Source organism: Chiloscyllium plagiosum, unplaced genomic scaffold (genome assembly GCF_037043375.1).
Source record: "Chiloscyllium plagiosum isolate Xiang-an unplaced genomic scaffold, Cpla_swu_hap1 HiC_scaffold_13, whole genome shotgun sequence".
Lineage (NCBI taxonomy): Eukaryota > Metazoa > Chordata > Chondrichthyes > Orectolobiformes > Hemiscylliidae > Chiloscyllium > Chiloscyllium plagiosum.
The window spans coordinates 84,171,586-84,186,412 of record NW_028270151.1 but is presented as its reverse complement, the minus strand read 5'-3'; the positions used below and the strand labels follow the sequence as shown (position 1 = coordinate 84,186,412).

At 39.4% G+C, this 14,827-nt stretch overlaps 1 protein-coding gene across 1 annotated transcript in view; it reads right to left on the bottom strand.

Annotated features, from left to right (window-relative positions):
• Positions 1-14,827, bottom strand: part of wdr33 (WD repeat domain 33) — a 105,926-nt gene that overhangs the window by 21,690 nt on the left and 69,409 nt on the right. Inside the window, exons 8-15 of the mRNA XM_043701765.2 lie at positions 8,631-8,757; positions 6,847-7,001; positions 5,288-5,366; positions 4,920-5,030; positions 4,341-4,438; positions 3,841-3,927; positions 2,884-3,023; positions 2,170-2,322 (exon numbers count right to left, since the gene is read on the bottom strand). Coding sequence (XP_043557700.1) covers positions 2,170-2,322; positions 2,884-3,023; positions 3,841-3,927; positions 4,341-4,438; positions 4,920-5,030; positions 5,288-5,366; positions 6,847-7,001; positions 8,631-8,757 — 950 coding nt within the window. The remainder of the gene's footprint in view (positions 1-2,169; positions 2,323-2,883; positions 3,024-3,840; positions 3,928-4,340; positions 4,439-4,919; positions 5,031-5,287; positions 5,367-6,846; positions 7,002-8,630; positions 8,758-14,827) is intronic.

The window sequence follows — 14,827 nt, the reverse complement described above, 5'->3', positions numbered from 1 at the left end:
TTAGGGAGGGAATTCCAGGATCTTGACCCAGTGACAGTGAAGGAACAGGGATATATTTCCAAGCCAGAATGATGAGTGGCTTACGGGAGGAACTTGCAGGGTGTGGTGTTCCCAGGTTTCTGCTCCCTTGTCTTTTTAGATGAAGTGGTCATGTGTTTGGAAGGTGCTCATCTGAGAATCTTTGGTGACTTTCTGCAGCACACCTTGTAAATACAACACATTGCAGCTGAGTGTCAGTGTTGGAGGAAGTGGATGCTTGTGGACGTGGTGCCAATCAAGCTGACTGCTTTGTCCTGGATGATGTCAAGCTTCTTGAGTACTGTTGGAGCTGCACCCATCCAGGCAAGTGCACAGCATTCCTACCCTCTGGCCTGCACTTGTTGTTACTGTATTTGTATAGCTAGTCCAGTTGAGTTTCTGGTCAATGGTAAATCCAAGGATGTTGATTGTCAGGAATTCAGTGATTCAGTAACACCATTGAATGTCAAGGGGCAGTGATCAAATTGTCTCTTTTTGGAGATGGTCATTGACTGACATTTGTGTGGTGTAAATACTACTTCCATTTCTCAGCCCAAGCCTGAATAATGTCCAAAACTTGTTGCATTTGAACATGAAATGCTTCAGTATCTGAGTCGTCGTGAATGGTACTGAACATTGTGCAATTATCAGCAAACATCCCCACTTCTTAACTTACGATGGAGGGAAGGTCACTGATAAAGCAGCTGAAGATGGTTGGGCCATGGCCATTACCTTGAGGACCTCTGGCAGAAATATCCTGGAGCCAAGATGACAGACCTTCAACAAACACAAACATCTTCCTACGTGCCAGGTATGACTCTAACCAGTGGAGAGTTTGCCCCAATTCCCAATGATTCCAGTTTTGCTCGAGCTCCTTGATGCTACACTCATTCAATTGCAGCTTTGATGTCAAGGGCTGTCACTCTCACCTCACCTCTGGAATTCAGCTCTTTTGTCCATGTTTGAACCAAGGCTGTAATGAGGTCAGGAGCTGAGTGGCCCTGGCAGAAACCCAAACTGGGTATCACTGAGCAGGTTAGTGCTGAGCAGGTGCTATTAATAGCATTGTTGATGACACCTTCCATCACTTTACTGAAGATCAAGAGTAGACTAATGGGGTGTTAATTGGTCAGGTTGGATTTGTCCTGCTTTGTGTGTACAGGGCATACCTGGGCAATTAGCCACCTTGTTAGGTAGATGCCAGTATTGTAACTGTACTCGTATAACTTCGCTAAGAGAGCAGCACGTTCTGGAGCACAAGTCTTCAGTACTATTGCCATTATTACTATTGTACTATTATTACTATTAAGCACTATATTTTGACCACTACAGGTGTTAAGGTGGATACAATGCAAGCATCAATGACATATGTAATCATGCAGCTCTATAACAGAACGGTGGGATTTGGTGAATGAGCTGAGAGATTTGGACAACCAAGTCCTGTTCGTTTGCTGCCTCCACTGAGTTGACTAATCTCAACAGAGGCAGTGAGATGAGAGAAACAACTGGCCTCAAAGCCACTATGATCACACTGCAGAAACTATCATGATAGCTATCCAATGATTCAGAAATGTTGATCTGTGTGAAGAGACTAGAGCTCTACTCTGATGACCCTACCTAGTGATCACATCGGTTGTCAATGTAGGAAATTCTTGCATTCAACATCCAATGGCTGAGGCCACATCTTCACAAATTTTCACATGTAGCTCGGGACTAAAGTAAATTGGGTAGAGTTGACATCATGAGGCAGAGGAATCCCACTATGTACAAAAAGCAGTTTGTGCTACTGGGAACTACGCAAGTTATCCAGTGCAATATTTCCTTTGACTTACAAGTGTGGTGTCTGTATGTTTTGACTATCAACTGCATGGCATCAGTGTGCATCTTCATAATTCCACATCTAACCTGCATCTGAGGCCTTTTTCATGTGACACCTTCATGGGTCACCCATCACTTTTACTTTGTCCTTTGGGTCTGGGACCATCCATTGACTTCAAAGATTCAAAACAACCAACAATCACCAACAACTTAGTTTGCATTTCCCTTAACGGTAACAAAAATGTCCGAACACTAATAATCTCAAGTAAGGCTCTTTAGTCACTGAAAAAAATTGAAGTGTTCAGATTCGAAGAAATGAAGGTCTTCTCTAACCTCTAATAGCAGAGGATTAGTATACTGTAGAGCGGCCATCTCCTGTTCAATTTCTGCTTGAGATTTCTTCTTTTCATCCTGTTTTTTCTCTTCTGCTCTCTCAATCTTTGGCTCTTCAACAGGCACAGTGAGAACTTTATTCTGAGACCACGCCTGTAGACATAAAGGTAGAGATTATATAACATTCAAATCATTCTCTGCTTTCAAAACCATTCCATGTTTCTCTCATTTCAAATTCCTAACAGTTTACTGTTTGTTTCAGTCACTGAGATACGTTTACTGTAGCTGGTGAGGTTTTGTTTGCTGTTGTATAGAACGGGGGTGGGGAGGGTTATTTTATTTTCTATTAGACAGGAATATGTTCTGTAGTTGATGCAAATTGGTTTATTTAATATGTGTACCCTGTATATTCACCATCGTACCTGGTTAACCCCTTTCTCTTGCTCTCAAAGGATAGGGCTCTGCAAGCAGTGGCAGCATCTTATCCCCTTCAACAAGCCTAATGCAAGAATTTACACAATGTACAGTGCTGGGCTACTCATATACAGAAGACCATACCATTGCTGATGAAAGATTGTCAAAATGAAACGTTATCGTTATTTCACAGATCTTTCTGTTTCAAAGTGCATCATGTGTTAAGGATTTCCTGCATTCAAAACAGATCAATCTTATAATGGTGTCATACAGATGTGAATCATACAGAGTCTAACTGACCTGTTGAAACTGTACAGGAATTGGCTTTGCATAGGGGACTTTCTTCTGTATTACTTTTTTCTGATCCTTGAGCATCATCTCATCCATGCCCCAGTCCAATCCTGGGATCGCCATCTCCACCTCGTTCACCTCTTCTTTGTCTGTGAAAAATCACGCTTTAGAAGGCTATGAAACTAAGCAGCACATTTTTGACATACTTTTAGTTTGACTCATTTTTACATACCATAGGTGCAGCCAAAGCCTTTTTAAATGAAAGAAGTGCTGGAATGCTAAGCCTTAGCAATACCAAATAAAGGATTTTGTTTTGGTGGTATCTTTAGCAAACTATATAAACATGTGCTATGGTGCTGTACTATTTAAACTGTGGAACTTCCCTGCTAAGTTTTATTAAGTTTTCAGTACTTTAGTAATATCTTATTTTAAACATTTTTTTTCTGGCTCACATGCCAATTCTTTTACCTTTGCTCTCCTTAAAGGACTAATCTCCTGCTCAGATATGGCTCAATCGGAACTGGCTTTTCAAAAATTGATCCAAAAGACACACTCTTTACGTGACAGTCGAGCCAGCGATTATTCAGCTTAGAAGGCTATCGTTACTGTCAAATTGCAACAGACTAACTGGGCACATGTCGAGAGTGTGTTGCAGGAAAAGCACAGCAGGTCAGGCAGCATCCATGCAGGAGAATCAATGCTTCGGGCCGGAGACCTTCAAAAGGAAATTTTCCTGATGAAGGGCTCCCGAAACGTCGATTCTTCTGCTCCTCGGATGCTGCTTGACCTGCTGTGCTTTGCCTGCAACACACACTCAACTCTGATCTCCAGATTTGCAGACCTCACTTCCTCCTGACTGGGCACATGGCTGTCCAGATGACTCAATTGGTCAAAACACTCAAAGATGCATGCAGTACAAGTTCAGTTTACTAAGTGACAACTCTAAATTTCTTGTGATGTACTTACTGGCCTGTTCCAGCTCTAAGGCCTGCTTCAGTTGCTCAGGAATGCCCATCCCAGGAATACTCGATAAACTGTTTGGCTCAATGTCATCTGCAGAATTCCAAACATAAATAGAAGTTCAGGGTGTGTATAGGGAGTTGCATCTTTATGAAATGCTGTGCTTAAATGTTCACTTCCCTTTCCAGGAAGTGTGAGAGGCAGTAAATAGTTCCTGTGCTGGTCAAATGCCAGGTCAATAAGTAAGTGGCTCACATTTACTCACATGGAACTATTTATTGTGAAAGATATCGCTGATAAATTATTGTAATTAAACTTTGCATTAACAAGACGTGCAATCTTATTGCAGGTCGTGGTCATTCATTGTATAATGCTTTTTGTTGGTGCACATCTTAGCAGAAAAGTATTTAACTAAAGCAATGAACAGTATAGCTTGGCCTCTCTCGCTACTTACTGTACTGTGGATTAGTATATAATATATCCTGATATTCTTATTCTATCCTTACCATACTCTCCTACTGCTTCATCTGACATCCCTGGAAGCAGGTTGAGATTGTAGCGATCCCTCATTTTATCACCAGGCCTGTTTCTTGTCCAGAATTTGCTGCCAATGACAAGTTACATGTAATTTAAGTTTTTAGTTAAATTCTCTTTGGAACATGAAGAACCTGTACTGAGGAATGGTCATTCTTATTTTTCGAATATAGGTTGACCTCCACCTTCAAGAATTGGTCAAAGTAAGACATGACAATACGAGAAACAGCTCCGTTAACATTAGATGCTTACTTTACATCAGCTCCTAAGCCAAACCCCCACCATAAACCTTTATCACTAATGATTTACAAGATTGCAATCGGTTCATGTATGTGATATTTGAATAAACAAATGAGAAATGGCTATAAAGAATTAAACATCTGGTAGGCATATGTAGCTGCTAAAGATTGTTTGATGATGACTTAAGGAAAGGAGTCAAATAGAAGCAGAACTCCAGATCTGAAGACAAGGTGCATTACTTGGTCACATGATCCATTTAGTTCCCTTAGTACTTCTAAAATTTCCTCTTCATTTGTCAATTAAGGTCATACCTGGTGTGGTCATTGGATCCTGAACAAAGTATATGCCCAAGGGGATGCCAAGCCAAGCTCCAGATCATTCCTTCATGAGCCATTTCCATGCCTCCAACTTCCTTCTCCACACTGCAATCAGATAGGTACATAAAGACAATTTGCCCACAATCAAATCTAGCGCACAATGTGGATGGAAGACATTTTGCAAATAAGTTGCCGTATTTTTGCTGACATGCAATTAGTTAGTCAATGAAGACCAGTCTGGGAAAACTATACAGACTCCAGCTTTTATGGCGTAAAGTCAAAAGAACAGGAAAACAATCAAAAGTACAATTGTTTGACATGATATTTGTTACATGTAGAACACATTTCCATATTTTACTCACCCCACGTGCCAGAACAGCAAAGAGCCATCTGATCCCCCACTAGCAAACAGCCCTTCATGGACTGGGTGCCAGGCCACCGCTGTAAACAGAGTGAAGTACGATTTGAAGTAAGGACACAAACTGAAATCATATCACACTGCAATGTAGCTGTTCTATGACACTTAACAATTTGGGGGATATTGTTTTGTTTACCACTTTAAATCATAAGGTTAAATGTGAAATAAAAATTGGCTCAGATGGTTCAATCTTTAAAGTGTTTCCCTGTCAGGCCCAAGAATAAAACTCAACAGATCCATCTCCACTTCGATGAGAGCCAGCTGGTGTCACAGCCAGTTTTCAAATTAATTGAGTCATATTTTTCTTGCTAGTTTCTCTTCGAAATGCTCATATATGGAGTCAAGAGATTGAGGTGAACAAATTCATCATTCCAAGTATTAGGAAGATTGGGGAGGCAATGGCTGAGTGGTGTTATAGATTGTTAAACCAAAGACCCAGGTAATACTCTTGGTTATAATTTTTTTCAGAAGTCCAAGGTAAATTCTCAATTGTCAAAAAACTTATCTGTTTCACTAATATCCTTTAAGGAAGGAAACCTGACTCCAGACCTAGCCAGCAACACCCTTACCCCATGAATGAATAAAAAAATTTGGAAATAGGAGTAGGCCAATTGGCTCCTGAAGCTTGTTCTATCATTCAATAAGATTTATGAAAAGATCATGGCTGATTATCTACCTTAATCCAATTTTCCTGCACTACCCCCACCCCATTCCTTGGGCACTTTAACATATAGAAATATACTGATTGTCGTTTTGAGTATACTCAACGACTGAGCTGCCACAGCATCTAAGGTAGAGAATTCCAAACATTCACCAAACTGCAGGTGATGAAATTGCTGCTCATTTCAATCTTATAGTAAGTGACTTATGACCCCTGTTTCTAGACTCTGCAGCTAGATGGTCCTTCTTGTCCCCACTCTATTGCTCCCAACAGTTGGGAGGGTTTAAGCTTTATATATGGGGAGCAATAAGGTCTATATCTGGGGGTCAAGAATATGTATTTATGCAAGGGCAGAGAATGAAGCTTATAAAGTACTTATGGGGTAAGATTTATGAAAAGAATGGGAAAAACATATAGGGACAGGAATTAGGTTTACTTTGGGAGCTGAGGATAAGGTTTATAGCAGGCATTTGGGATTATGGTTTATAAGTAAGGGCAGAAAATAGGGATTATATATGGGGACATGAAATCAGTTTTATTTATGGGGTAGAGAATAAGAAAAAAGCTGTAAATAATTTGGCTCTGGCACAGCACCAAAAACGTTTATCCCTTTCTGATAACAGCTTATTAACTCAAATGGGAAGGTGAACATAAGAATAATATATTTTACCACCTTACAATGCAGAGACTTAGTTTAAGTTGCTATACATTTGGGTCTTGTACAACTTCCATATGTTCTTTAATTCAGCTTAGCAGGATGGCAGAGCAAGTGAAAGTTCGGATTTCTGCTCAGCTGCAAGCTGTTCATTTGCTGAAATGTTGGCAAAGGAAAGATTACTAACCCGTAGCCTCTTTTTTGTGGCCTCTGAAAACTTGAAGTTCCTCCTTCAAGTTACGGATGTCAAACATTTTGCAGAGGTGATCACGAGATGCTGTGAGAAGCCAGTTCCCATTCTGATTCCACTTGACCTCCATCACTGTGTTTTTGTGGGCATGACTGGGGAGAGGTGTCACAATCACCAAAGTATGAATTACTGGCACTTGAAAGAAGATTTAGCGCTGCAAAGTATACTGAATTTAAACATCTTTCCAAATTACTGGCTATCATGCTGGTATAGGGATATAAACTTAAAGATTTTTAATAGCTGTAACCACCTCTTTAATGAAGAGGGAAACATGTACAGCACAACAGGAGGCCAATTAACCATCTTATTTGTGCTAGCTTTGTACTGGAATCTTCTCAAATGCCATAGTTCTTCCAATGCTTCAAGTATTTATTTAAGTTCTTTGACAGATATATTGGTCTCAGCTTCAGGTATTCCAATCTCCTGCAATCTGCATTATATAGAAATTTCTCCTGTGATCTCTCCTCATTACAAAAATTGTTAAATTGATATCCCCTTAACTACGATCCACATTCTTGAATTCCTTTTGTAATTAAAAGAAAATCCACAAAACCTCCTTTAGGTCTTTGCTGCTCTTGCCAGATACAGCTGCAACATCTCAAACCTCTAACTGTGATGAAAGCTTCCCATCATTGGAAATCTGTTCATTGGATCTTCTTTATCTCATCATAATTAGAAGCAGTTGCAGAATCCAGCTTCGTCTCTCAGGGAAACTTATCTTCTTTGTGTAGTGCAGTATTCCCCATTCCGCCCTTTTTAAGGTATTTAATCTTAAGACCTTGCCTTCTATTATATTTTTCCCTCTCTAACTCTTTTCTGCTCTAGGTAATAGAGATCTGTCAGATCTTCTTGTTGGCCCCACTAGCAGCACATGGTTTGCCAGATTCCTCAGATTCAATAACAGGCTTTATGTTTTCTATATTTCTGTTCTTTCCTTTCCCAGATCTAGTATTTTCTGTAAAGGGTTGCCCTTTCTCTCTGGCATCGTGCGGTCTACAAAACGCCTGTTCCTCCACTGTTTCAGGGCTCTCGTCTCTGCTCTTGCATCAAGTGCTGTACCTCATCGCCTCCACAAAGCATGTTCCTCAGAGCTCTTTTACACACCCCGATCAGTGAAGTCATCAGCACTACAGAGAAGGGATGTGGAAAAGAGGAAGCTTGCTGTTTTGGAACATTTTTGAGGTTTCTCAAGGGGAAAAGTCAAGATTATATATATGAGAAAAATTTTAATTCAGCAAGTGTGAGTGGACAGATTTTCATGAGTTTTTGAATGCTCCTCAGAGCCTAGCTTACATGAACTAACTTTAAATTATTTTTTCTTGGATTAAGAATCACAGTAACTGATGCAGCAAAACTTAATCAATAAAACTGACTCCAATGGTGTAGAGTTAAACAACATAAAACACAAGTAGAATTAACTAATTTTTCAAATAAAATTAAACAAAAAACTTTGGATGCTGGAGATCTGAAACAAATAAAAACAGATTTCTGCTTTTGTTTGTGACGATTTTATCAGTCTGGATCTCATTTTGCAGGCTAATACTGCAGAAAAATTAGATCTTGAAATTTCGGTTTAACCTTGATAAAAACCACTTCCTTCTCGCTTACATTTTAATGAAACTGATCCTATCTTCCGACTGGACCAGAAACCATTCTGACATTATAATTATTATCTAGACCATAAGACATAGGAGCGTATTAACATTAAAGCCATCACTTACAGTGTTGCAAGACTCTGACCCGTCTTAGGATCCCAGAATTTGATTGGTTGTTGGCTGTCTTTACTTCCTGACACAACCAATCCCTTGGTAGGATGCCAGTCTACACACTTCACATCTGCACCATGTCCTAGTGGGGGCACAAACACAACTGAACATTATTCAAAGCAAACTGCACTACACTCTTGCTATCGTTAAATTGTGCTTTTCGACCCACATGTGCATTTTATCAGAAATCAGCTAACTGCTGGGTTACTTAGCAACCACCTTTACTAACATCAATTCAGCAATTGGTACCCCCTCTATGCAAGCAATGAATTGAGCAAAAAAACCCACAGCTCAGTATATCTTGTCCAACTACTTGGGTCAGCAAGTAATGCTATTTGTCCATGTAGCAATGTAGACAACTGCTCTACAAGCAGTGCACACATTCAGCTACAACCCTACTCCCAGCAGGTAACTCTACTCCAACACACACATACACTTTCTCAAACATTTGGCAACGAACAGCACCAGTCAACATTATACATCCCTCAACCCGGCTCAGAAATTCATAATTCCAATTTACCATTCTGTAGCAAACACACATTTGATCACACAACACAGAGTTGACACCACTACTGCACAATCTCAGAAGTTACAGTGCAGGCCATTTGGTCCATCATGCCTGTACCAGCTCTTCAAACAAGCATTATTACATTCTGCCAATCTCTTACATTTACTCCACACTCTTGGAAACTATTTCAATCCAAATAATAATGTTATGCCCTCTATGAATGTCTCAAATGAACCTGTCTCCATAACATTTCCAGGCAATGTATTCCATGCCCTAACTACTACCATATGAAAATGTTTTTTTCTCATATCGCCCCTGCTTATTTATGCACATCATTTTAAATCTATGCCCTCTCATTGTTGTTCCTTTTATGAGTCGGAATAAGTTCTCCCTATATACTCTATCCAGCTGCTTATAATTTTGAAAACCTTTATCAAAATCTCCTCTCAGCACTTTTCTCTCCAAGGAGTACCATCCCAACGTCTTCAATTTATCCTCATCACTGAAGTTTGTCATTCCTGGAACTATTCTTGTAAATTGTTTTTGGACTCTCTCCAATGCACTCACAATTTCCCTGTAATAAGGTGCCCAGCTGAGGTCTCAAGTGTCCTACACAATTTCAAAATTAGCTCTTGTACTCTACATCCCTATTAATAAAGCCAAGGACACACTTTGTTTTATTAACTGCTCTTTCCAATTGTCCTGCATATACACCCAGGTCCCTCTGCTTCTAAGCCCCTTTAAAATTGTACCGCCTAATTTACATCATCTTCCAATGCTCTTCCTATCAAAGTGCATCATCTCACACTTCACTGCCACTTATCGACCCATTCCACCAACTTGCCATTTGGAATGCTACACTGTCTTCCTCAGTTTAGAATCCTTCTATGTTATCTGCAAACTTTGAAATTGTCCTTCTCACATCAAGATCCAGATCATTAATACAAGTGAGGAAAATCAAGGCTTCCAATACAGACCCCGAGGGAGCTCCATTACAAACCAGACCAAAAAATATACATTGACCATTACTCTCTGTTTCCTATCACTCAGCCAATTTTGTACCTGTATTGCGACTGATCCTTTTATACCATGACATATCATTTTCCTTGGATGTCTGCTGTGTAAAACTGTATTAAACACTTTCTGGAAATCCATGTGGACCAAATAGCTGCATAAACACATCAAAACGTTGTTACCCCTTCAAAAAACTCCAACAAATTAGTTAAACACCGTTTCCCCTTTCAAAATTCATGCTGACCCTTTTCCACACAACTACTAATTTTACCCCAAATAACTGTTCCTAGAAGCGTTCCCACCACCAAAGTTAAACTGACAAGGAGGACAGAGGGCTTGCTCCTGCTGTTCTGGGAATGACACTATTTTTTGCTTTCTATCCCCCTAATCCAAATGCACATAGATTAAATCTTTTGCCACTCATCCAACACAGGCTCAGGATTTCTATACTCAGTTATGAATTTCACTGACAAACTAAGGTAATCCAAAGGCAGTCTTGACCCACCACCTGACACTTACTTAAAGCATGGAATATAACTAAGGAGAAATAATGCAAATCTTCTAACTTAATAGATCATGAATGAAGTCTGTAAGTGCATGATTGGTTGGCTACATGCTGGAATGGGAAATTGAGCTTGCTCCCTTGTCATCAGTAACTTGCAGGCATCAGTGGGGATCACCACCTGGCTAAAGCCCAGCACCCATAGAGATTTGAAGCTGGACTCAGTCCTCCAGCCATTAAACCTTTATGCTCACATCATGATCCTTTGAATCTCACCTCTTAAGTTTTTATCTTTACATTTGCACCCTTTTCTCTTCCCCAACTAGACTACTGCTCATTCCTGATCTCTCCACATTTGACAACTGGGGGTAGAGCCTTCTGCCATTAATCCTTGGCCCCATGTGGATCTCCCCAACTTCCCCTCCACCCCCAACATACAAGCCACCTCTTCATTCTCCTTTTTTCAAACACATTCCCAGCCATCCTTCCAAACTATTCAATGAAAGAGAAATGAAAAATGAAGAAAGAATTACAAGTTTATATTGCCCTTCACAATCTCAGGCTACCCCCAAAGTACTGAATTTGTTTTGTGTAATTACTGATGTGTAATTACTTTTATAATGTAGGAAAGCCACCAAATTATTCAATCAGAGCAAACTTCTTTGAATTACAGTTGATATTATGCTTTACTGGTGTTGATTGAGCATCAACTATCGTTCAGAACATTGGGGAGAACGCCCCATCTTCTTTGAATTGTGCTATGGAATTTCTTACATCCATCTCAGAGGGCAGATAAGGCTTAAAATCTACTCTGAAAGAGAGCACTACCTCAGTAGTGCAACGGAATGACAGCTGAGATGTGTGCTCAAGTCCTGGAGTCAATCTTGATCACACCATTTGATTCAGAGGCAAGTCAGTCCCAGTGTGGATTTGTGAAGTGAGTTGCAATATTTTGTTGTGATAGCTGTCAGCTGCTCTTAGTACGTAAGACAAATCATGAAGCTTTCAATTTTCTTTGGCTTCTCATCCAGTTTCAGATTGGAACTTTCAGCTTGCATTGCTGTAACACTTCTTTATGAAATATAAAACTTGCTGAAAGTATAGCACACTCTGAAGTCACTGAAAGCAGGGAGGGAGATTTGTATGACAGATATTTAAGAGCACATTCTGCGAATGAGTACATAATAATTAAAAACAGTTCTAGATGGCGTCATGAAAGCAGGAACTAAATCATTAACTGAGGGATGGAAGACATGTCTAGCGATTTACCACTGAGAGCAAAGTGTCATATGTTGACTTGTTCTCAGTTCCTCTTTCAATAAGGGTCTATTCTCTCTTCATCATTAAACCTACTAACTTCTCAATAACAGCACATGCTGGAATAATCAGGAAAGATAAAGGTGTAGTATGGGGTCAGTGAGTAGTAGATATCACTGTGGCTTTACCAAAGACACAATATTGCTGAAAGGGCTGGAGTCAGTGGATTTTGTGGAGAAGTGGCACAAGTTCCAAGGTAATAGTTTGTTGAGATCATTCCCTTGCTCACAGGCATAGGTCTAAGAAATTAAAACATGAACCTTTTCTAATAGTCAACACTTATTTTAAATTTCATTATTTGCAAGAAAATGTAAGTAGTCACCTTTCTTCACTGTCCTAATTTTAAAAAAAAGTTGGCAGTAACATTTACTTCAACAAAGCTTCTGAAATGGGTCTTCAACTTCACCTGAAATAATTTTGAAAATGGGACCTGACCATAAACTGTTTGGAGCTGAAGAAACATATTCCATCAGTACTGCTGAAAGATAGTATGACACAATCAGACACAGAGTATGTATATGACACACATTCCCAATTATGTTGGCGCCATGAAATTTGAAGACATATTCTGTAATAAAGCAGTTACAGTTATCTTCCCTCACTGACTAATTGAGTTTGACTGGCACCCTATTTCCCACTACCACCACCAATGAACAGTGTTAGCAGAGTGTACCATCTACAAACTGCACTGCAGTTATTCAAAGGGCTCCTTCATCAGCAACCCTACCATCACAAAGGACGCATGGGAGTACCACAATTTGTAATTTTCCCTCTCAGTCACACATAATCCTGAATTGGAAGTATATTTCAATTCCTTCATCGTCACTGTGTCAAAACCTTGGAAGTCCTTTCCTAACTCCCATGGACGTCAGCAGTTCAAGGCAGCAGTTCACCACCTTCTCAAGATCAACTGTGCATGGGCAATAAATGCCAAGGCAGTAATGCCCACATCCCACAAATAAAATTTTAAATAAATGTTTATCCAATGAGGAACTGAGTATTGGATGAGGAAGATCCTCTGGTCAACTCTTGATGAGTACTTCTAGCCTCAAAGAATTGGTGATACTTTACAAAAGTGCAAGCTAGCAGCTTCTATATTAATTCATCTCACTCTTGACACATAAAAATGTGGACGTGTTAATGTAGTACTTCTGATTTAGTAATAGCCTAGAAGTCACAGCTTCAAATTAAACTGTGGCAAATTCAGAAATTTGTTCATTTGTCATAGTCAGTCCCAGAAATGCTTCAGGTATCATTACGGATATCCTGCAAGTTCACCAATGTCTGTCACAACTATGTGAAATGCACCTTGTTGATTTTTAATGCCCTCTGAATTGGTGTAGCAAACCAGTCAAATATAATATGATCAATATGAGAAACAAATTAAGAGAAATTGAAGTGCATAAGGTGTTGCCAGATCACAGTATGCCATACCATGGCACAGAACCAACATATTTAGAGTGGAAAATTGGCAAGTAAACAGAAATATGCTGTACAATAATTTCCAAGTGCTGAGATTTATAACAATATGCAACATTAACTGCTGGGCCTTCTATTGAAGATTTTAGAGCTGTAGATAAAGTGGGTTGCATAATATTTTTAGCTGAGCAACTAGCCATAGCTGACAATGACATAATCATTTCTCAAACAAATGCTTCTGATAAAGCCATTAGAATTGAAGGAAACTGTGTTAGAGAAACAGGAAATTGTTATTCCCATGGTTTCGTCTGGGAATCCAAGAAGATATGGGCCATTATTAGGGCTTTATGCTATTTGCCTAATGGTGAATTCAAACTTTGGTCAGGGAACTACAACCTTAATGTACATGAGACACTCTCTGACAAGGCACTGATTTGTAGCAAATGATTAGTCCACCTTTATGTTCAATGAAAGGGAATTCCAAGCTTTTCCCTCTTATTCCATTTGACATTAATGCATTAACACAGATAACCTGTCAAACGCAAATATAAATAGAGAGAATATTAAAGGTTAATACCCTTCCGTCAAATGGATATATATGCGACTGTCTCTTTAACCACATGGCATCATAAATAACCATATTGACCTGGCTGCCTTGCTTTCTACTGTAACTAAATTTTTAACTCTCAGAAACCTTGATCATATCTTAAGCACACTGTCGTCCTCATTGAGAGCCTTTGGTTTCCCTTTCCCAATGTCTTCATCCCTCTGTTCAAATCCTTTTATGATATCACTCTCGTGACACATGCCCATATTTCAGCTCCTCCTCAACTTCTGTAATCTTATTCAACTTTACATACCAACAGGCAACCATTACTACTCTCCTAATTCTGGATTCGATGGAATATATTGTTTCACAAAGGACACTATGAACATTATGGCCTGCAGCTTTATTCCTAAACAAAGCAAGCAATCATATTTTTCCTAAAAAATACTGTGGTGCTGCGACTACCAAAGCAAATGTTTCAATGGAAGAGGCATGCAAAGTCGGATATACAGTGCTACTAAATATTAGGAGAAATGAAATTCAAAGGCAACATTTACAGGTGTGATTATATTTATACTATTTATGTACAAAACAGGGTAAGACAATTAAGCAAAGTGAAGTGCAAGAAGTGCGAAACAACAAGTGTAAATGGATCAAAATATACTGGTGCAGAGGTTAAGGGTGAACTAACATGTTTGTCTTCTAATATTCTAAGATTTTAAACATTCCACTGCTATCAGGCACTCAAAAAATGATACTTGCCAGATATTTAGCAGGAAATGGGATATCAATTAGCACTCAGCAGACATTAATAAACTGACCTAGTAACCTACGTGTCTACTTTA